Here is a 21,334-nt window from a genome sequence, read left to right as displayed (position 1 = left end):
TTACCCTCCTTACAGTTAGTGTATCCAGCATGGTGCCTACCACGTGCCAGCAGCCGGTATTTTTACGTTGGCTAACTGTATGATTTCTTTGTGCCTCTCCCTACCCAGTCCTGCTATTGCTCAAGAAGCTTCTCCTACCCTCTCCCACATCTGCACCCGGGGTCCCTACCAGCCCCACACCTGCTCGCCTTCCATCCTCCCTGTTAAAAGCCTGCCCTGAACAAGCCCTACTCCGCTGACATACCCAGGCACTGCTCTGGGGCCCTCACTCATATTTACTCAGTTAACCCTCAGGCCAGGAGGTAGACATCACTTCTTACTCTCATTTTACAGTTGAGGAACTGAGGCACAAAGAGGTTCCGCTGTTAATATGGGGCGGAGCCTGGATTCAGATGCGGAGCCAGACTGTCTCACACCCGCCCCGCTTAACCATCCTGCCAAGTGCCCTTTCCCACCCTCTGGCACTTAAACCCTCCCTCTTAAAAAGGCCAGAACAAGAACAAGGCCCCTTATTTAGGGTAGCTATAGAAAGGTTTATTCCCGCATCTGATACAGGGAAAAATAACAGTGGGAAAGTTGGTGTATGTAGACCAGCGTGTCTTGGGCAGGGTCCGAGGGCTGTAGCCACAGCCTCCTGCTCCTGAGCCCATCGTACCCAGCCTCAGCCCAGCACAGGCTTCCGACCCTTCCTGGGCTCTCTTCACGCCATCGCACTGGACAGAGGTGTCTGAAACCCTGCCCTGGCCAGTGGCGTGAGAAAAAGGAGGTGCGGCAGATCCATGCGGGCAGTCCCAGGAGGCAACCCGCAGCGGCACTGCGCCGTCCGGTCCGCAGTCCGCAGATCCCAGGCGCTTGCTGCTCTCTGGCGGCCAAAGCCGGGATCCCGAAGACCCGGGACTCACGCCTTCAACGCACCGCGCGCCCAAGGGCACCAGCGAGTGACCAAGAGACTCGGGGGAGAGGGCGGGAGGAAGAGGGACGGCGCTGAGGGCCAAGGGGGAGGGGGTCCGGGAGAGGAGCGGGAAGGAACGCAAAGGGCACCGCGAGGGGAGAGCGCGGGCTTGGGCACCTGCGGAGAGGCGTGGGTGGCTGCTGTGGGACCCGAGCGCGCGCCAGCGCCGCAGCCCCCCGGACCCCGACACAATCGCCTGTCCCGAGCGAAGGGTCCCTTCTCCCCTGGAGCGTGGCGCCCCTCTCTCGGCCCGGGTCGCCCCCTCCTCCTTCCTGGCGCTGCCCCTCCTCGGTCCCGCCCCCCGCGCCGAGTTGGGAGCGCCGCAGTGGCCGCTGCCTGCACCGCCCGGCCCCGGAGCCGCCGCTTTGCCCGCTTGCCGGGCACGCTCAGAGCGCCGCGCGCGTAGCGGGCCCCGGCTCTTCGGTGCTACTCCACGGCCGGCCTCGGGGAGCCCGGCCGCCGCCCGGGCCAGGCAGCTCCGCTCTCGGACAGCCGCGCTCCGCGTCACAGGAACTTGGGCAGGACCCCGACGGGACCCGTGCGCGGAGCTGCATCTGGAGCCCCGCGGCTATGCCCTGTGCTCCCCTCCCTGCCGGCCGCTCGTTCTGTGCCCCGGCCCGGCCACCGACGGCCGCGCGTTGAGATGACTTTCCGCGATCTCCTGAGCGTCAGTTTCGAGGGACCCCGCCCGGACAGCAGCGCAGGGGGCTCCAGCGCGGGCGGCGGCGGGGGCAGCGCGGGCGGCGCGGCCCCCTCGGAGGGCCCGGCGGTGGGCGGCGTGCCGGGGGGCGCGGGCGGCGGCGGCGGCGTGGTGGGCGCAGGCAGCGGCGAGGACAACCGGAGCTCCGCGGGGGAGCCGGGGAGCGCGGGCGCGGGCGGCGACGTGAATGGCACGGCGGCCGTCGGGGGACTGGTGGTGAGCGCGCAGGGCGTGGGCGTGGGCGTCTTCCTGGCAGCCTTCATCCTTATGGCCGTGGCAGGTAACCTGCTTGTCATCCTCTCAGTGGCCTGCAACCGCCACCTGCAGACCGTCACCAACTATTTCATCGTGAACCTGGCCGTGGCCGACCTGCTGCTGAGCGCCACCGTACTGCCCTTCTCGGCCACCATGGAGGTTCTGGGCTTCTGGGCCTTTGGCCGGGCCTTCTGCGACGTATGGGCCGCCGTGGACGTGCTGTGCTGCACCGCCTCCATCCTCAGCCTCTGCACCATCTCCGTGGACCGGTACGTGGGCGTGCGCCACTCACTCAAGTACCCAGCCATCATGACCGAGCGCAAGGCGGCCGCCATCCTGGCGCTGCTGTGGGTCGTAGCCCTGGTGGTGTCCGTAGGGCCCCTGCTGGGCTGGAAGGAGCCCGTGCCCCCTGACGAGCGCTTCTGCGGTATCACCGAGGAGGCGGGCTACGCTGTCTTCTCCTCCGTGTGCTCCTTCTACCTGCCCATGGCGGTCATCGTGGTCATGTACTGCCGCGTGTACGTGGTCGCGCGCAGCACCACGCGCAGCCTCGAGGCGGGCGTCAAGCGCGAGCGAGGCAAGGCCTCCGAGGTGGTGCTGCGCATCCACTGTCGCGGCGCGGCCACGGGCGCCGACGGGGCGCACGGCATGCGCAGCGCCAAGGGCCACACCTTCCGCAGCTCGCTCTCCGTGCGCCTGCTCAAGTTCTCCCGTGAGAAGAAAGCGGCCAAGACTCTGGCCATCGTCGTGGGTGTCTTCGTGCTCTGCTGGTTCCCTTTCTTCTTTGTCCTGCCGCTCGGTGAGTGACCCCTCTCCCACCGGCCCCTCCTGTTCTCCCTGAGCCTATGGCGGTGCCCTCCTGGCACCCAGACTTGGGCGACCCCCACCTGAACCTAGAAGGTTGACTTAGCAAGTCTTGAGTCTCCTAAGAGGCAGGTGTGCATGCACCATTTTGTGGAGTGCCAAGGAACGGTTCTTCATCCTCGCCAGGTTCGTTTCACAGGCTTCTAACTTTTCTGTCCTTCCCTTCTTCTTTTCCAAGCCTTGGGCTTATGCTGCTGGCCCCTCTAAAAATAAAACGTCTGTGAAAATCTGGGCGGGCATCTGCCCATATGTGGTCGGCAGTGTATGTGTCCCCCTACAGATCCCCCTCCCGGGAGGTGGGTGCACAGAGTGGGTGGGCCTACATGTGTTCATTCATGGGCAGCAAGCCCTGGCCAGTCAGCAGGTACATCAGCAGATGCCAGAAGCCACCCGCTTTTCCCCAGCACTCATTCAGTTTGGAAGCTGGCCCCATTTGGGACCCTCCCCAGCTGGTGTTTCTGAGTGCCCCGAGTTCTCATTTCTGAGATCCCCTCTTGGAAAGGAAGGAGGCTGTGTGGCAATGAGAAGCACAGGGATAGGGATAAATTATCAAATGGAAAGTTCATATTGTTAATCGTTATTTCTTGAGCTTACTGAGTCCTTGAGCTCTTCCGGGGAACTTTCCTGCTTCTTTCACAAGCTGCCCTGCAGTCCTGGGAGGTAGGCAGCTGTCTTCAGAGGCCGCCTCCTACCCCTTGAGGCTTCTCTTGGAAGCCCTGGGTCTGGGACTGGAGGCTGGACCAGTGCAAGGAGTAGTGGGGGAACAGCATCTCTGGGGATGAATTTGCCCGGAGTCAGATCCACCCATGGCTGCAACCTCCGCAGGCCCAAGCCGGGCCTTCTCTGCCTTTCCCAGGCCTGGACCCTTCCACACTGCCAGGCTGAGTCAGGAAAGAGACAATGGCCTCCTTCCTGTGCCCCCGAAAGCCCTTTCCACACTGCAGCCACAGTGAACTTTATATATTATAAATTAGATGTGTCACTCTCCTATTAAAAGCCCTCAATGCTTTCCCACTGTCCTGAGAACAAAATCCAAACTCTCTATCATCACCTATGAGAGGGTGACCTTCAAATATATTATTGTCCAAACCAAAATAGGACACTATGAATATTTACACTGGGACCACAGGCTGGAACTGGGGCCATGCAGACATGTGGTCCCCCTTCCTACAATGGAGATCTCAAATGAGAGCCGTCTCCCTCTCTGCCCTCCCCCTCTCTGCCATCACGGTCTTGCCGCTTCCCTCTGCTCTGGGCTCCTCCCCTCTGACCCTTTCTGGTTTCTTGCTGGAGCCCATGCCTGTCCTCAGGCCTTTGCACTTGCTGTTCTCTCTGACTTCACTGTCCTTCCCAATCCCTCCTGGCCAACTCTATCCTTTAGGTCTTGGCTTAAATGTTCCCTCTTCAGAGGGACCTTCTTGGACCCATGACCCTCAGTCGTGTCCTTGTTTTCTCCCTTGAAGCACAAGGTTCGCTTCCTTCACTAGATCATTGGTTGTAATTACATCTGTATGCTGCTTGGTTTGTTTCTGGGACTGGCCCAGAAGCTGTGTGAGAGCAGGGCTGTGTCACCTGGGTCATCACTGAGTCCACGGCACTCAGCATGGGCCTGGTATGTGGGGAGCAAAAGAGAGCACTGCAGTGAGGATCACAGGCTCTGGCGCCAATCCCAGCTCTGCCTCTCTCCCGCTAGCTGTGTAACCGTGGGCAAATCCCTTAACCCCTCTCTGCTGGCTTTTTTATCTGTAAAATAGAGATGGGGTGATGGTAATCATGCCTATCTATAGGGCCATCGTGGAACTGTAGCTTTTGTAGTGGATACTCAATATAGGGTAAGGAATGAATAAGTAACCCTTGAAAATCATCCAGCCAAAGGTTGTTGCAGGGATGGGGCAAGCAACGGACCCTAAGCAACACACTAGGAGAAGGAGGCAAGTAAGCAGGGAAGAGAAAGTTGGTGCCCGCCCCTTTAGACACCCAAGCCCATCCCCCAGGCCCATCGCCCCAGCCCCTGCTCCAGCCTTGCCCAGCTGTGCTGGGCTCCTGGGTACCCTCATTCAACCCCTGCCCCTTGGTTCACACTGGGCCCCTGTAGGGAACGCCCAACCTGTGTAGAATGCCAGCTCCCTGTTTTTTTTCCTTTTAACTTCCTTTAAAATTTTAGTTTAATGCACAAATAAGGAGAAAACAATAAAACAAGCACCCACATGCCTGTAATCACCTATACTGAACAGATGTTAACATTTTGCCATATTTGCCTCAGACCCCTTCCTCTCTATTTTCAAATAAATAGAACAAGCCATAACTAGATCCCCTCCTCCTGTCCCTTCCTCTTTCTCTCCCTGCCTCGCCAGAGATAAATCTGGAGTTTATCACTCTTATACAGATGTTCATACTCTTACTACAAACATCTGTATCCATAATAATATATTGTTTTGTTTGTCTTTGAGATTTATATGAATGGCACCTTGCCATGCATATCACCGTTCTTCAATTTGCCATTTCACCCAACATTATGTGGCTGAGATTTATCCATGCTGGGCCATTTTCACAGCAGTACATTTGAGAGTATTCCACAGTGCGTTGATCCTGCTGAATGTTAGGTTTTTCTAACTCTTCCTTGTTCCAATCAACACTGCAAAAGGCCACTGCTTTCTTTGAGGTCCACATCACATGACTCCCTCTCCCAGGAAGTCATCCCTTAATTTCCATGACCTTTGCTCCTTGCTGGCACGCACAGCTCTTTCTCAATCCTTACATTTCTGCTGCGCCTCACATGTGGTGCAGGGAATTGGGGGGTGGAGGAGGCCCTAAATCCTCCTTCCTAATGGTCTGTGCTGCACCAGGCTTCTCAGGGCACCTTTCCGAGTGCCTCAGAGCAGAGCCCAGGGACACTGGTGGAGCTGAATTGAGTTGAATCTGGCAATGATGAGCAAACAGGACAGAGGCCAAACAAGGAAACAAAATATTCCGATCTGCCCCAGCATGGCTTGGAGGGCAGAAGCAGCAGAGAGGGAGGGCAGAGCCCATTTGGAGCAGGAGGGGTCTGGAGGCTGTGCAGGAAGGAGAGGGGGCCAGGAGGTCCTGACACCCCCAGCATGAGGCCCAGGCAGGCCTGGGAGGAGGGAGATACCTTTGAAGGAACAGGGAACACTGAGCAGGAACTTTTGGGGGGAATGTGGACCCCCAGGGGCTGGTATATGTTGGTGTGGAGGTACCGGGTGTGTGGTAGGGGATAGAGAACACTGGAAACTTGGATGCAGGGATCAAAGATGGGGATGGTTGCAGGAGCATGGAGTGCAGTCTCCCAGAAAGAGGAGGAGAGAGGAAAGAGGATCTCAGGACAGAGCTTTGGGGAGCATTGACGTTGAAAGACCCAAAGGAGGCAGAAAAAGAGGCAGCCAGGAGGAGCAGGATGGCTGTTGAGGTGGCACCTGCCTCCTCCCAGGTCCCGGTCACCACACCAGCTGTGACGAGCACCAGAGACGGAGAGATTGAGAAACAATGTATATGCCAGCAAGGAATGGGCCCACATAGGCCCTGGAAGTAAAGGCACCCAGTAGGGCCACAGCAGACCTGGGGTGCCCTCACTCACACTTCCGCACACAAAGCCAGGTGGTAGCAGCAGCCACAGCAGCCTGGAGAGCATCAAGAGTCTCAGGGGAGGGCCCGGAGTTCCAGAGGAACATTGGCACTGTGAGCCATGGGCTGGCACCTGTAAACCTGGGATGCTGTGGTCAGGCCAGAGGGGCAGCACCACAGGAGGGCTGTCCTGAACTGTGGGGGCATCTAAGGACCCAAGTCACTGGCTGGGAGACACTGGGACACAGATGTGGGCACCTAAAGTCCAGAGAATCCCAGAGAGTAGCTGGGGATCATCCCCTACACTTCCAGCTGCCCCACTTTCCCTGTGAGGAACAACTGCAGAGCATGTCCCCAAGGCAGGCAGAGGGTCAACCAGCTCATTAGACCGCAAGTGCCCCGATGCTGCGATTTCAGGGAGCAAGGCTGGGGAGGGCAGCACCAGCTCCTCTGGGACCCCCAGGAAGCTGCTGGTGCCAGAGGTGCGGAGGTGCGTGTAGAACGCCCCTCACCGAGAGAGAGGGGAGGGCACCCTCCTGCCCACGTTCCGTGGTGATGCCCAGTTGAGCTGCCTGCTCCGTGCATAGTGACCCAGGACAGTCCTGTTCCTTGCCTGTGACCGGTGGGATAGCTAGTAGTGCTCCCCTTTCAGTCAGAGATGCTCCACTTTGGAGATAGAACGTAGCGACACCAATCCCTGGAGCCTGTGAAGGAGGTGCTCTTGGCAGCCCCGCCCATGCCAGGTACAATCCCCTACCCTCACCGCAGCAAGCTGGTGCAGGGCTGGGTGCCACGGAAAACCACAGGGAATTGTCTAAATCTGCCCTCCTCATCGGGATCCTTCAGCCGGATGCCCGAGGAGCCCAGACTTGTAGAGTGAGTGTGGGAGGGGCCGCAGTGAGAGCCTGCTGCCTGCCGACTTCCAGAGAGGACCCAGAGAGAGGGGGCGTGGCTGGGGCGGGGCTGCGTCGTTAGGACAGATGGGTAGGTTGGAAAAGTCCCTGATAAAAGCCTCTGAAGCCTCTGCGCTGAGAAGCTTCGTGCAAGAATCCCCTGACCCTAGAGGTCTAGGCCAATTGTGCAGAATGCAGATCATCCTCCCTGCGGGTGTGAGGGGTACCGGAGGGGCTGGGGAAACCCTGCCCCAGGCAAGCACCCAACTGCAGAAAAGCTTCCTCCTCTCCCGGGAGCCTCCAGAGGCCCGTGTCCCTCCTGCTTGTTTTCATGGCGGCAGCATCTCACTGCGTTTGGGTTTGGGCTGCCTGGGAAGTGTCCCCCAGCCACGCCCAGAGGTGGACTGTCTGCCGAGACCTACATACACACACAAACACACACACACACAACAGCCCCACCCCTGTCATTCCTAGTGACCACTCACAGCCCCCAGGCTTTCAATCCCAGCTCTCTCTTGTTGGGCAGATCACCGAGCACCACTGACCTCCACCCTCCAAATGCCATCCACTCAAAGCAGCCCAGGGCCCCCCTCAAATGCACCTCAAGGCATACAAGCTGGGCAGAGGCTCTGATATCAGAAGTCCCAGGACAGCCCAGCCAATGTCCCACTCCAGCCATCTGTGAGCCACACCTGAGCCTCTCTCCTATCTTGTGAGTCTGTGCTCTGTGATAGTGCCTGTGTCCCTGACCACCCCCAGACTTAGATGTCCCATGTGCTTCTGAAACACTCTGCATGTACTTTTATCACGATGCACTGTAATTGTCAACATTCAGATATGTATCATGAAGTGTGAGGGCAAAGGGAACGACACACACGTAGGCACAGGAGTAGCAGTATTGCTGGGTTGCTCTGTGGTTTGGGAGACCTAAAATGTGTAGCCTATGAGAAGAGGGGTCAAGAGATGAGGCCAGATGCCATCTGCAGGAGAATGGATAAATAAACCATGTATCCATAGACTGGACCACAGTACAAGGAAAAATAGCAAACTACTGATGCACACATGGATGAATTTCATGGATGTTACACTGGGCAAAATAAGCCAGGTCTGAAACTGAAAGTGTACACACCTTTTGATTCTGTGTAGACGAAGTTCAAAAACAGGGGAAACTTATCCAGGGGAAACTTATCAATGGTGATAAAATCCAGGATAGTGGTTACCCATCTGTGTGTGTGCAGTGAGTGTACTGACTGGAAGAGAATGCTAGAAAACTTTCTGAAGGGCTGGGACAGTTCCATACCTTGACCTGGGTAGTGATGACATTGGTGCATGCATATGCAGAGCCATCAGGCTGTGTGCTTCAGATACACACGCTTTCTAAATTTGACTGTCTACATGTTATGCCTTTGTTACAGTGAGAGAGAAGGCAGGAGGAGGCAGGAGGGAGGCTGTGAGCCCTGCTTAGTAATTGGTGTCCAGGCTGGAAGGCATACTTTGGTGGCCCCGTGTGGAGGGTGGATTATGCATATGTCTGAGAGTCGGCCAGGTGCTAAAGGACTCATCTCCACAGGCTGCCTGAGGTTGTGCAGGGGTCTGTGGATGAAGGGGAGAGGCAAGGGATGCTTTGTGATAGGTCTTCAGTAATGGCATCATTGTCTCCCGGCCCAAAAGCCTGAAGAAAGGGCTGGCATTACATCTCCTACCTGTGCTTTGTGGCACCTGGAACATAATAGGTGCTCAGTAAATGTGTGCAGAAGAAGGAAATGGTAGAACCCATGTTCTATTCCCATCCTGCCACACCAAGGGTCTGGGTGGCAAAGCACAGCCCTCCATTTATTTATTATTTTAATTTTCTTTTATTGTGGCAAGAGCATATAGCATGAGCCCTACCCTCTTAACAGACTTTTAAGTGTAAATATCATATCATTAACTACATATCATTAACTATGGATACATCTCATGTGATACTGTTGCAATCAGACCCCTAGAACTCATCTATCTTGCCAAACTGAAACTTTATGCCCATTGATTAGCAATTCCCAATTTCCTAGCGCCCTTTCTCCCTGGAAACCACCATCCCACTCTTTGAGTCTACGCATTTGAGTATTTTAGAGACCCCCATGTAAGTGGAATCATGCAGTATTTCTCCTTCTGTGACTGGCTTATTTCGCTTAGCATAACAGCCCTCTATTTAAAGTCAACTCTCCTTACCTGTTGTGGGTTGGGGGTGAGTCCCCATTTTTGTGGCCTAAAAAAAAAATCTTTAACAGAGCAGTTAATATTTATTGAGTGATTACTATGAATAAGCAATGAGCTAGGGTTGGGTTTTTTTCACGTTTTTAACATGGAAAGTTTCAAACACATACATTGATAGAGAGAACCCTGTTAGTATAATGAACCCCTGTGTACCTGCGACCCAGCTTCACCCCAAAGCTAACCTAGATTCTTTCCATCCTCACCCACTTTCCCATCACTGTAGATTATTTTGGATTTTTTTTGTTTGTTTTTTGAGATGGAGTCTCTCTGTCTCCCAGTCTGGAGTGCAGTGGCGCAATCTCAGCTTACTGCAACCTCCACCTCCCGGGTTCAAGTGATTCTCGTGCCTCAACCTCCCAAGTAGCTGGGATTATAGGTGTGCACCACCATGCCCAGCTAATTTTTGTATTTTTAGTAGAGACGGGGTTTCACCATGTTGGTCAGGCTGATATCAAACTCCTGACCTCAGGTGATCCACCCGCCTCGGCCTCCCAAAGTGCTGGGATTACAGGCATGAACCACTGCACCCGGCCACTGTAGATTATTTTGAAGAACATCCAGATACAGTATCCCTTCATCTGTAAATCCTTCAATATATAGTTCTAGAAGATAATAACTGTAAAAAAAAAAGCCCACAATCCATTATAACACATAAAATCATTTAATATCATCAAATATCTACTTAGTGTTGAAATGTTGCTGGCTGCCTCGTAAATTTTTGGTTGGTCTGTTTGAAGCAGAATCCACAGAAGGAGCACACGTTGCATATGGTCGATTTGCCTATTAGGTTTCTTTACTCGGTAAGCCTCCACTGCTTTTTTTTCTTTCCATTTATTTAGTGAAGACACCAGATTGTCCCCAGGTGTATCCTGTAGTTTGGAGTTTGCATCTCCACAGTGCCATTTAACGTGTCCCTCTGTTCCCTGTACTTCCTGGGTGCAGATTTGGCCTGGAAAGAATTCTTCTCTTTTGTGGTGTCAAGATTGACCAGAATTCATGTGCTGTCAGCCTGCTCTGTCCATTACAAAGTGACCCATCGGCCTTTCACCTGCTGGTTTTGGCAGCCATTGACCATGGCCTGGACCCATTATATCACTGGGGCTTGAAGTGGGGATATTCTAATCCTATCATACCTCCTTCATTTATTCACTAGCATTCTAAAATGATTTCACCACTGTTTGGTTAAATAGAATCTGTACAGCAAAGGCAGGGAAGATGTTCAATATTCCTCTTTATTTATCAGAGGAAGAGTCAGTTCTCTAGCATTCTTTCCAGACGTGACCACTGAGGCTGTTTGAGTACCATGGTAATGTCATTATTTTTAGACATCCTTGCTGTTCCAACACATCACAGACATCATTGTTTTGGGCTTGGCCAGTGGGTACTCCTTCCAGTTGGCTTCTGAGATCTTTGGCAGAACCTGGAGCATCTTGAGCTCTTCTTTGCTTTCTGATCTGATAAGATGCTTCAGGCTCAGCTTGCATTTTTTCTGCCCTAGACCTGGAATTAGCCATTTCCCTAAAGAGCCCTAGTCTCTTTCAATGGAAGATGACTGTCTGAGCTGTTCATTGATACTGAGTTGGTCACTGATTCAATGGACAGATCTAGGAAGTACATTTTATTTTCAGTAGAAGAAAAACACAACACTGATGGGGACTTCTGTCCTTGGACATATATTCCTCCTCCCCCTCCCCTGAAGATCTTGTCCTCTGCCCAGCTCCTGCTGATATGTTTGTCCCAAACATCTGACGAACTGTTGATCACCCTGCTCCATTCATTAAAGATCTGGGCATCGGAATCACACTGTTTTTTCCCCACTCCCACCCCTACCCTGGTCATCGGTGTGACTCCACTGTACTGAGGTTGACCCATGATGACACTCTGGCCTTGAGACTACAATGACCTTCCCCTCCTCCCCTCCTCCAAGGCCTATGCCCTGGTCCATGTGCCCATTTTACTCTCCCTCCCCCAGGATCCTCAGTGAAGCTCTTCCTCCTGAGTCCATCTGCTCCTGTCCTCCCTGCTTGGTTCCCATTACACCTGCTCATCAACCCCAGCCTTGACCAAGCCTTCACCTCCCTGCCCTCACCTTGTCTCCCAGTCGATTACACATCCCTTCCTTAGTCAGCTAGTCCCAGAGGATGATCTGTCGCTTCATCCTCTCTTGCCGTCTTTAATTCCCTCACTTCCTCCTATTTCTGTGAGCCCCAGATCCTGAATTAGACCATTCCTCCCTATGATGTCCTGGTAAATGTTACACAATTGGCTCTGGGATGGAGGCTGATTTATAGCATCTGCCTATTTTCATGGTGTAAATATTCCAAAGAGAGCTCACAGCATTTCTGAAATTGTAGCAAGCTAGTGCAAACCAGGGTCTAGCTGAGCACTTGCTGTAGAAAAGTCACACTTTCCATAGTCAGGCTGCTGCCTCGAGGCAGCCCTCAGGGTCTCCCCATAAGTCCTGCAGATCCTCTGTAAGCTCTGACTCTCTCTCAACCCTTTTTCCTTTCTAAGGAGCCTTACTCTTTCAGTTACTCCTCAACCCTCTTTGTCTCCTACCTCTCTTCTGTCCACACATATAGCACATCAACATGTCCAGAGCTTTCTTAAAGATTCTCCCTCAATCTCGTGGACCCTTTTGTCCTCAGCCTTCCCCCACTTAGCACTGTAGTCTTTTCCTCCCTTTCACCTACTTGTAAGCATATTCTTTGCTACTTACCCTCTTAACTCTTTTTTTTAAAGATTAGTAGCTGCTTTATTTTATTTTATTTGTTTTTTATTTTTTGAGACAGGGTCTTGCTCTGTCACCCAGGTTGGAGTGCAGTGGCATGATCTCCGCTCACTGCAACCTCCGCCTCCCAGGTTCAAGTGATTCTCCTACCTCAGCCTCCCAAGTAGCTGGGACTACAGGCACCCACCACCACGCCCGGCTAATTTTTTTTATTTTTAGTAGAGACGGGGTTTCACCATGTTGGCCAGGCTGGTCTCAAACTCCTGACCTCAAGTGATCCGCCCGCCTCGGCCTCCCAAAGTGCTGGGATTAGAGGTTTGAGCCACTGCACCCAGCCGACCCTCTTAACTCTTAAAAGAATATCCTCTCAGGCTGGGCACAGTGGCTTAGGTCAGGATTTCGAGACCAGCCTGGCCAACATGGTGAAACCCCGTCTCTACTAAATAAATAAATAAATACATACAAAAATTAGCCAGGAATGGTGGCATGTGCCTGTAGTCCCAGCTATTTGGGAGGCTGAGGCAGGAGAATCGCTTGAACCTGGGAGGCAGAGGTTGCAGTGCAGTGAGCCGAGATGGAGCCATTGCACTCCAACCTGGGTGACAGAGCAAGACTCCATCTCAAAAAAAAAAAAAAAAAATCCTGACATTAGTCTTGATTAGGACACCTTTTCCCACCTGCCACATGCATCAGCCCTACTCAGGGTAGCTCCTGCCATTCTCACACCTGCCCCAGGGCTAAGGGCACACACTTCCCTGGATCTGCCTTGGCACTGTCACCGGAGGCTGCCAGATCCTCACATTCAGAGGGCTCTTTTTTCTTTCTTTTTTTTTTTTTTCAAGAGACGGAGTCTCTCAGAGCAGAATAATGGAGTGAAAATTTTGTTTTAATTGTTTTTAAAGAAACAGACAGGGTCTTACTCTGTTGCCCCGGCTGGGGTGCAGTCGTGTGATCACAGCTCACTGCAGCCTCCAACTCCTGGGCTCAAGCAATTCCCCACATCTCAGCCTCCCCAGTAGCTGAGACCACATCTGGCTAGGGGTCTCTTTTAAGTCCTTTCATTCACTCCTATATGTCAGTTTGTCCCTCTCCCCTTTCTTCTTATGACCCTTAATATCTCTCTCCCATCTCCCTCCTGGTCCTCTGGCTGCTCCTTCTCAGCCTTCCTCGGAGACCCCTCTCCCCTTCAGATCCACAGTTCCAGACCAGCCCTCTTCAGCTCCAGCCCCAAGTCCAGCTGCTAAGGTCCCAGCAGCCCCTCAGACAGCCTGTATTCATTTCCTGTTCCTGCTATAACAAATTACCATAAACTGAGTGACTTCAAAGAATATATTACCTCCCAGTTCTGAAGGCCAGAAGTCCTAACATCCAAGCCTCAGCAAGCCGCATTTCCTCTGGAGGCTCAGGGAGAATTCTCTCCCCGGCCCCTTCCACCTTCTAGAGGCCACTGGATGCCTTGGCTCATGGCCCTGCCTCCATCTATCCGCAGAATGGTCCGACTGCCGCTTCTGTTGCCACGTCTCCCTCTCTGGCTCTGAGCCTCCTGCCTCCCTCCTTCCTGTCTGAGGAGTCTTGTCATTACTTTGTGCCCATCTGGATTCTCCAGAGCAATCTGCCCATCTCAGGACCCCTGTGCAGGTGACATTCACAGGTCTGGACATCTTGGGGGCATTATTCCATCTACCACACTTCCACACCCCAGCCACAGGGGCTCGGTCCTCTCCTAGGCCCACCTTTCTGCTTCTCCCCTCGAGCCTGCCACTTCCCCCAAATTCTTCATCTTGGCAAGTGGCATCTCTTGTCTGTCCTCTGGAGTCCAAGCCAGGAACCTGAGCATCAGTCTCAGTTCCTCCTCACGCCCCACTCAGACACTCCAACCTCCCAAACATCCCTCGGTCTGTTCTGTTTTCCCATTCCCACTCTCCCACCTTAATTAACTAATTAATCACAAACCCATATATCCTGTGTGCCAGGTGCTGTTCAAATCATTTTATCTCCCTAACAGTCCTATGAGGTAGATGCTATTAGCAGCCGCGTTTACAGAGGAGAAAACTGAGGCACCAGAGAGGTTGAGTAATATGACCAAAGTCCCCCCAGTTTATAAGTGTCAGAGCCGACATTGGAACCCAACTACTTTGGTCCCAGAGTCCATGTTATTTCTTGCCTGGGTCAGAGGTCGGGCTGGGGCCAGGGTTAAGGGCCATAGTCAGAAGCCATGTTTTCAGCTTTCCATCCCACCGAAGCCCTCAGCCCCTACACACATCCCCCAGGCTCACTTCCATGTCTTGGATACTGGCCAAGAGGGGATCTTGAGGACTGCCATGGGACGTGGCCCCTTCCTGCATGGCTCGATCCTCTCCCAGACCCTGGCAGACCCCCAGAGTCCCTGAGGAAGTCTCTGAGTCCCTAAGCCCATCTCTGCCCCCGCCTGAGCCCAGGCCTGCCGTGCACCCCCGAGCCCCGCCATGCACCCTGAGCACGCTGGAGGGTAGGACTTCCCTCACTTTGCAAGTGGCCACCTAGGAGAACAGGGTCTTGAGTCTCTGAAAGCCAGTGTGGAGGCCAGTGGGCAAAGCCCAGGCGGCTCAGTGCTGGGACTCCCGGACAGCACGGCCACTGCCTGGGAACCTTCTCTCCCCTGGTATTAGTGCTGCTCTGCTCACACCCAGGAGCCGTTTGTCAGTGTGGCCCCAGAGCCGAGAGGCTCATGCTTGGATCAGGGGCCAGCCTGGCCATGGGGCAGAACTGCAGCCTTGGTCACTCAGAGCTTGGGGTGTGGCCATTCCAAGACCACAAATCAGGAAATAAGTGAGTTAAGAAGTGACAACAAAGAGGAGAAAGAAGGGGGAGGAAGAGGGAATGTGGGAAGAGAGAAGGGAGAAGAGGAGGGAAAAAAAGAGTCAAAGAGAAACGGGTGGGGCCTGGTGGAGGCCTAGAGGAGGCAAGAGGATGCGGGACAGGCCTATGGCTCATCTCCCTAAACTTGGGCTCCACCAGGCAGCCTCCGTTGCTCTAGGAGCTGCCCTCTCTTCACCTGCCCCTCAGCTACAGAAGGGAGTCCGGGGCCAGCCCCAGGTAGTTCAAGGATCCTGAAGCAAACACGAGAGCACAGAAGGACTTCTGACCTACACCTGGTGCATCTCAAGTGAGAGGACCCTGTCAGTTACCCCTCACCACAGAAAATTGGTGATGCAAGGAATGTGAGAGACTTGGCTTGGTATAGCAGGCCCACGGTGCCCTCGACTCACCCCTTCGAGTCTTCACAATCCATCTGAGATCTGGATCATATCCAGGTCACCTCTTCCTGACAGGCTTCCATGATTGTGTCCCCTTCAAAATGGCCTTATCTCTTACCACTCTCCTCCTCCCCTTCTCCACTTTGGTGGTCCTAACTTCCCGGGTGTCTCTCCAACTTGTCAGGTACCCTGCTGCCTCAGGGCCTTTGCACACGCTCTTTGCTCTGCCTGGAATTTTCTTTCCTCAAATACATGCATGGCTCACTCCCTCACAGGGTCTTCAGGTCTTGGCTCAAGTGTACTGTATTAGAGAGGCTTGCTGACCCTTTATAATGTAGCGAAGAGGCCTGTGAGGGGCAGAGGTCCCAGCCTCTCCTGGGGAAGGCTGCTACTGAGCTCCAAGGTTAGGGCCGTTGCGTGAGCAGCTGAGCAAACTGGGGGAGAGGAAGGGAGTCTGGGGCTGGGAATTCCTTCTCTCCTAGCCCTGCTGGCAGGGTGGGAGGAGACTGAATATCTAGAAGGATGGGGTATTTTTACTCCTGTGTATCTCTGTGGACAGGGGAATGGCTTACTATGGATAGAAAAGTCCCAGTGGAGGACAGGGTAGGAAGATGGGGGAGGCTGGGGTGCAGCCTGATATTTCATGGTCGTCTACAAGCTATGAGCAAGGCTGGCTGTGAATTCTGACAATCTGCCAAGAACAAGTTCCTTCTGGTGATGCCAAAAGAGTGCTATTAATCACACAGCCCGCCCCTTGACTTCAGCGCCGTCTGTCCTCAGCAAGGCTTGGCCAGTCAGTTGCTCGGCTCCAGCCATGTCCCTCCCTGCTGTGTCCCAGCAGCTCCTGCAGGCCTGGCCATTCCTGTTCCTTAGGAAAATGGACTGGCTTATGATAATCTGGGCTGTAAACAAACCCCCTGCTTCAGTTTCCCCAACAATATGTGGGCCAGGCTGGCCCAGCCAACACGCCAGAGGGTGGCTTTTCTTGCTGACACAGGAGAGGCCTCACCTCTTCTGACCAGAGGATGCCCAGTCCCCCAAACGTTAGGTTAGACTCCTGACATGGGCACCCCAATACAGGGAATGGGGAAGGCAGGCTGGAGCAGCCCAGCCAGCTGGATGGCGACTCAGCACATGGGAGAACAAGAACAAGAAACAGAGAGGAGCAGGCAGGAGTTCTGTTTTTGGCCATCTCCTCCCTGCGTCCTTACTGGGTCTCCTCAGAGGTGGGTTCATGCAGCCACACTCACCCCCCCCACCCCACTGCAAGCCTCCTGTTGAATGGGGAGAAATGAACACAAACGTGCACACTCAGGCCCCACCTTTCCCAGCAGGGGGCAGAAGAGTGATGATGGCCACTAAGGGCTAATCCCTGGTCCCAAGGTTTTGGGGACCACGAAAAGCACTTGAAGACGTGACACTGCACTGACAAAGAATGTCTTGGGTCGGGTTCCCTAGAAGCAGCATTTGAGAAAGGGGTTCTTCTTGAAGGATTTTTTTTTTCTAACAGATCTCATGGTGCTAAGTGATCTGTTCCCTTGTTGAGACAGGGTCTCAAAAAAAAGGCAGGTACATGCAGCCACCATGCAAGTGGCTGCATGTACCCACCTCTGCTGCCCAGACTGGAGTGCAGTGATGCAATCATAGCTCATTGCAGCCTCAACCTCCCACGTTCAAGTGATCCTCCCACCTCAGTCTCCCAAGTAGCTGGGGCTACAGGTGTGCACCACCACACCTGGCTAATTTTTATATTTTTTATAGAGATGGAGTTTTACCATGTTACCCAGGCTAGTCTGGAACTCCTGGGCTCAAGAGATTCACCTACTTCGGCTTCCCAAAGTGCTGGGATTTATATGCGTGAGCCACCACACCCAGCCTGGATGATTTTTTTAAAAATAAATCTTTTATTTCATTTTTTAGAGTCAGGGTTTCCCTAAATTGCCCAGGCTGGGTTTGAACTCCTGGGCTTAAGCAGTCCTCTTGCCTCAGCCTCCCAAGTAGCTAGGACGGCAGACATGCATCACTGTGCCCAGTTAGGAATTTTTTGAAAGAGGAATTTCAGGAGACACCTGTGAGGGAGGGCGGGAAGCCAGAGGGGAAGAGCTAAAGCCAGGGCGTGGTTGAGGCAAAGCTTGGCCTTAGCCCGACCCCACAGGGATCCCTGGGGCAAGAAAGGCAGAACTGGACTGTGCTGAGGCAAGGGGGCCGGCCTTCTCTATCACCACATCAGTCTGTCATTGGCTGCAGGCTGTCCCCTTGGGAAGCACGTGTCATGGACCCAGTTGAAGCAGCTCCCATTGACTGAGGGCAGTTGTCCAGAGAAGGGGCAACAGCTAGCCTCTGACTGCCAACACAGCACCTGGGGACCCCTGGGCAGGGCACCAACATCATCTGACTTCAAGCCTGAAAGGGACTTTGTGAGCAAAGACTTGAAGGAGTTGAAAGAGATGGCCAAGCAGCTCTTTAGGGTTTCTCCCAGGAGTTTGGGGTCATTCTGATACTCTCTCCAGCTAGCAAGCCCCACCCCAGCCCTTCTGAGCAGTCTGGATGGATGGACATGGAGCTGAACCTGATGTGGCACGCCCTGCAAGGCACCCTTGAGGACATACAGGCCAGCAAATGCCACACGGCCTGGTGTAAGCAGAATGAAGCATGCTCCGAGCACACACACTCCAGAAGCCGCTATCACCCCTCAAACCCCAGTGGAGCAGGCAATCACAGGAACACCCTTGGAGAAGGTTCTAGGGTGAGTTGAGGCTGAGCTCCAGGGGAAATGCCCCCTGTGGAGAGAGGAGGAGGACTAGCCTCCTCGCCAGACCAGCCTTGTGAAAACCCAGAGGCTGCCGGGCGCAGTGGGTTACAGTGAGATGCCTGTAATCCCAGCATTTTAGGAAGCCGAGGCGGGTGGATCACCTGAGGTCAGGAGTTTAAGACCAACCTGGCCAACATGGTGAAGCCCCGTCTCTACTAAAAATACAGAAAATTAGCCAGGCGTGGTTGTGGGCGCCTGTATTCCCAGCTACTTGGGAGGCTGAGGCAGGAGAATTGCTTGAACCTGGGAGGCAGAGGTTGCAGTGAGCCAGGATCACGCCATTGCACTCCAGCCTGGGCAAGAGAGCGATACTCTGTCTCAAAAAAAAGAAAAAAGAAAAAGAAAACCCAGAGGTGGGATGGGCTCACTGCTGGTGGGGCAGCTGCCAGGAAGAACAAAGGGAGTGGCTGTGCCTCCTGAACCCAGTGCCCCTAGAAGCCCAAGGGGAGTTCTGTTTCTCTGTTTAAGTGATGTCAGGAGAGGACCAGGAGCTTTGGGACTAGAGCAACTCAGATGCATGTCCTGACCCTAAGGGCTACTTGCTCTCTGGGTAACTAGAATCATTCTGCAAAGCGGGATGCCATGAGGATTCATTGAGAACTACATAAAAGGCCCAGCATGGTGCCTAGAAGGTACTGAACACTGGGAAAGCGTCAGCTCCCTTTTCCTTCCTCTGCACATTAGAGGCCACCTATTCAAGTGCCATTTACTTGTTCATTCAACAGATATTTCAGAGTCCCTGCTTCGTTCGAGTCAGGCACTTGTGCTAGAGGCTGGGATAAAAAGAAAAACACATTGGACAGTGCAAAAACATGCCTTTTAGAAAATTTCTCAGGCCAGACATGGTGTCTTACTCCTGGAATCCCAGCACTTTGGGAGGCTGAAGCAGGAGGATCATTTGAGGCCAGGGGTTCAAGACCAGCCTAGGAAACAGAGCAAGACCCTGTCTTTACAAAAATAATAATAATAATAATAGTAATAACAATTAGCCAGGTGTAGTGGCACATGCCTGTAGTCCCAACTAATTGGGAGGCTGAGGCAAGAGGCTCACTTGAGCCCAGGAGTTCGGTGAGCCATGATTGCACCACTGCACTCCAACCCGGGTGACAGCAAGACCCAGTCTCTAAAAACAGAAAGAGAGAAAGAAAGAAAAGAAAAGAAGAGAGAGAGAGAGAGAGAAAGAAAGAAAGAAAGAAAGAAAGAAAGAAAGAAAGAAAGAAAGAAAGAAAAGAAAGCAAGGAAGGAAAGAAAGAGTCCCATACCTGCCTTCAAGAAACCAAGAGTCACATAGAGTAGATGGAGCAATAGCAAATTGTATGAACCTGTAGTTGCACGGGAAAGGACAGCTGAGCCAGGCTGGGTGGGGAGACACCTGACCTGGGGCTGCAGGGACTGGGGGAGGAGGCTCCTGGGAGCAGCAAGTCCTGGCAGAAAGGCAGAAGGAGCCCAGCTGTGTGGGAGGATCTGCTTGAGGCTTAACGTGGCTGAATTTGGAGGAAGGCAGGACAAAGACAGCATTGGCCCCAGAAATGTTGTGTTTCCTTGTGAGCAGCACCATGTTTCGATTGATTCCTCTGAGCCACAGGAAGCCACTGACAGTTTTCAGAAGGGAAAGGAGAGAAACCAACTTTTAAGGAAAAGTCTCCCAGCAGCTGTGTGCAGAGTGGAGAGGATATGGGTTGAGGCCAGGGGCTGTGAGGCCAGGGGCTGTCAGGGGCTGCTGCCGCCACCTAAGCAAAATGAAATGACAGAGCAAGCCAAGGCTTAACAAACACAGTGAAGTACAGGGGACCTGCTAAAAAGGACATCTAGTGCACAGGACGTGGTGACCAGTTAGATGTGTAGGATACAGAGGAGGGATTCATTCAGCAAACTCAGCAAGTGTTATGCACCTGCTGTGTGCTTGATATGCCTGTGAGGTCTTCTTGGCAATGGGAATGCAGCACCAAGCAAAACAGACCCTGGCCCCACCCCAGGGATGTTCATTGCAGGGAGATAGACGATAGACAAATGCATCGTGACTCAAATAGGACAGAAGGTGACAAGTACCATGAGGCACAACAGAGCAAGCTGAGCCAGACAGGGAGCACAGGATTAGGGGATATTGCAATTGTAAATACGAAGTCAGTGTGATCTCATCACAAAGGTGAGGGTGTGAGCCACATGGATATTGGAGGAAGAAAATTCTGGGGAAAAAGTGCAAAGGTCCAAGGTGGGTGTGCATCTGGCATGTCCAAAAAGCAACAGGGAAGGCAGTGTGGCTGGAACAGAGTAGGCGAGGGAAGGAGAGGAGAGGAGAGATTTGGGGGGACATGTTGAGCTGCGTAGGTCATAGGCTCTTGCTAGGAGGAGGCAGAGGAGCTGTTGGAGGGTTCTGAGCAGAGGAGTGACGTGACCAGTCTTTTCAGTCTTTCTAGCTGCCAGGTTGAGAAAAGATTCAGGGGGCAGGGGCACAAGCAGTGAGGGGGCTGCTGGATTCATCAAGGCAAGTGATGATGGTGTCTCAGACAGGGTGGGAGGGCGCATTGAGGGTGGGTGGTTGAGTTCCAACCTCGTCTCCTTCCTCTCTGCCCTCAATCACTGCATTCTGTCCACACCAACCTCGTCATCATTCTACAAACATATCCGAGCCACCTCAGGGCCTTTGCACTTGCCATTTCCTCTGCTGGAATGTTCCTCCCCAGATCTCCACACACCTCATTCACTCACTTCATTCAGCTCTTTACTCAAATGTCACATTCTCATCAGGGCTTTCCTGGCCACCTTATCCAGAATTTATACCACCACCCCTAGCCACATATCACAGGCACACTCGCCTCCTATCTTCCTTCCTGCTTCATTTTTTTCTCCTTAGTATACCTTTACTCTTTGATACCTTTACATTTTCCTTGTTTATCCTGTTTATTTCCTGTCTTCCCCAGTGAAATGTAAGTTTCATGAGGACAGGATAAGTGTGAGATCCACTAGACTCCCAAGTGGAGACGTCTAGGAGGCAGCTGGATCTATGAGTCTGGAATTAAGGAGAGAGGTCTGAGCTGTAAAGTCAATATTTA

The 21,334-nt window shown here is 53.2% G+C and overlaps 1 protein-coding gene across 1 annotated transcript in view; it reads left to right on the top strand.

Moving 5' to 3' along the window:
- The first annotated feature begins 1,265 nt into the window (after positions 1–1,265).
- ADRA1D (adrenoceptor alpha 1D) overlaps positions 1,266–21,334 on the top strand; it is a 28,566-nt gene continuing 8,497 nt past the window's right edge. The window contains exon 1 of the mRNA XM_016937394.4: positions 1,266–2,706. Coding sequence (XP_016792883.2) covers positions 1,596–2,706 — 1,111 coding nt within the window. The 5' untranslated portion in view covers positions 1,266–1,595. The remainder of the gene's footprint in view (positions 2,707–21,334) is intronic.

Source organism: Pan troglodytes, chromosome 21, assembly GCF_028858775.2.
Source record: "Pan troglodytes isolate AG18354 chromosome 21, NHGRI_mPanTro3-v2.0_pri, whole genome shotgun sequence".
Taxonomy (NCBI): Eukaryota; Metazoa; Chordata; class Mammalia; order Primates; family Hominidae; genus Pan; species Pan troglodytes.
The sequence above is the reverse complement of the archived record's forward strand: the minus strand, read 5'-3'. Positions and strand labels throughout refer to the sequence as shown.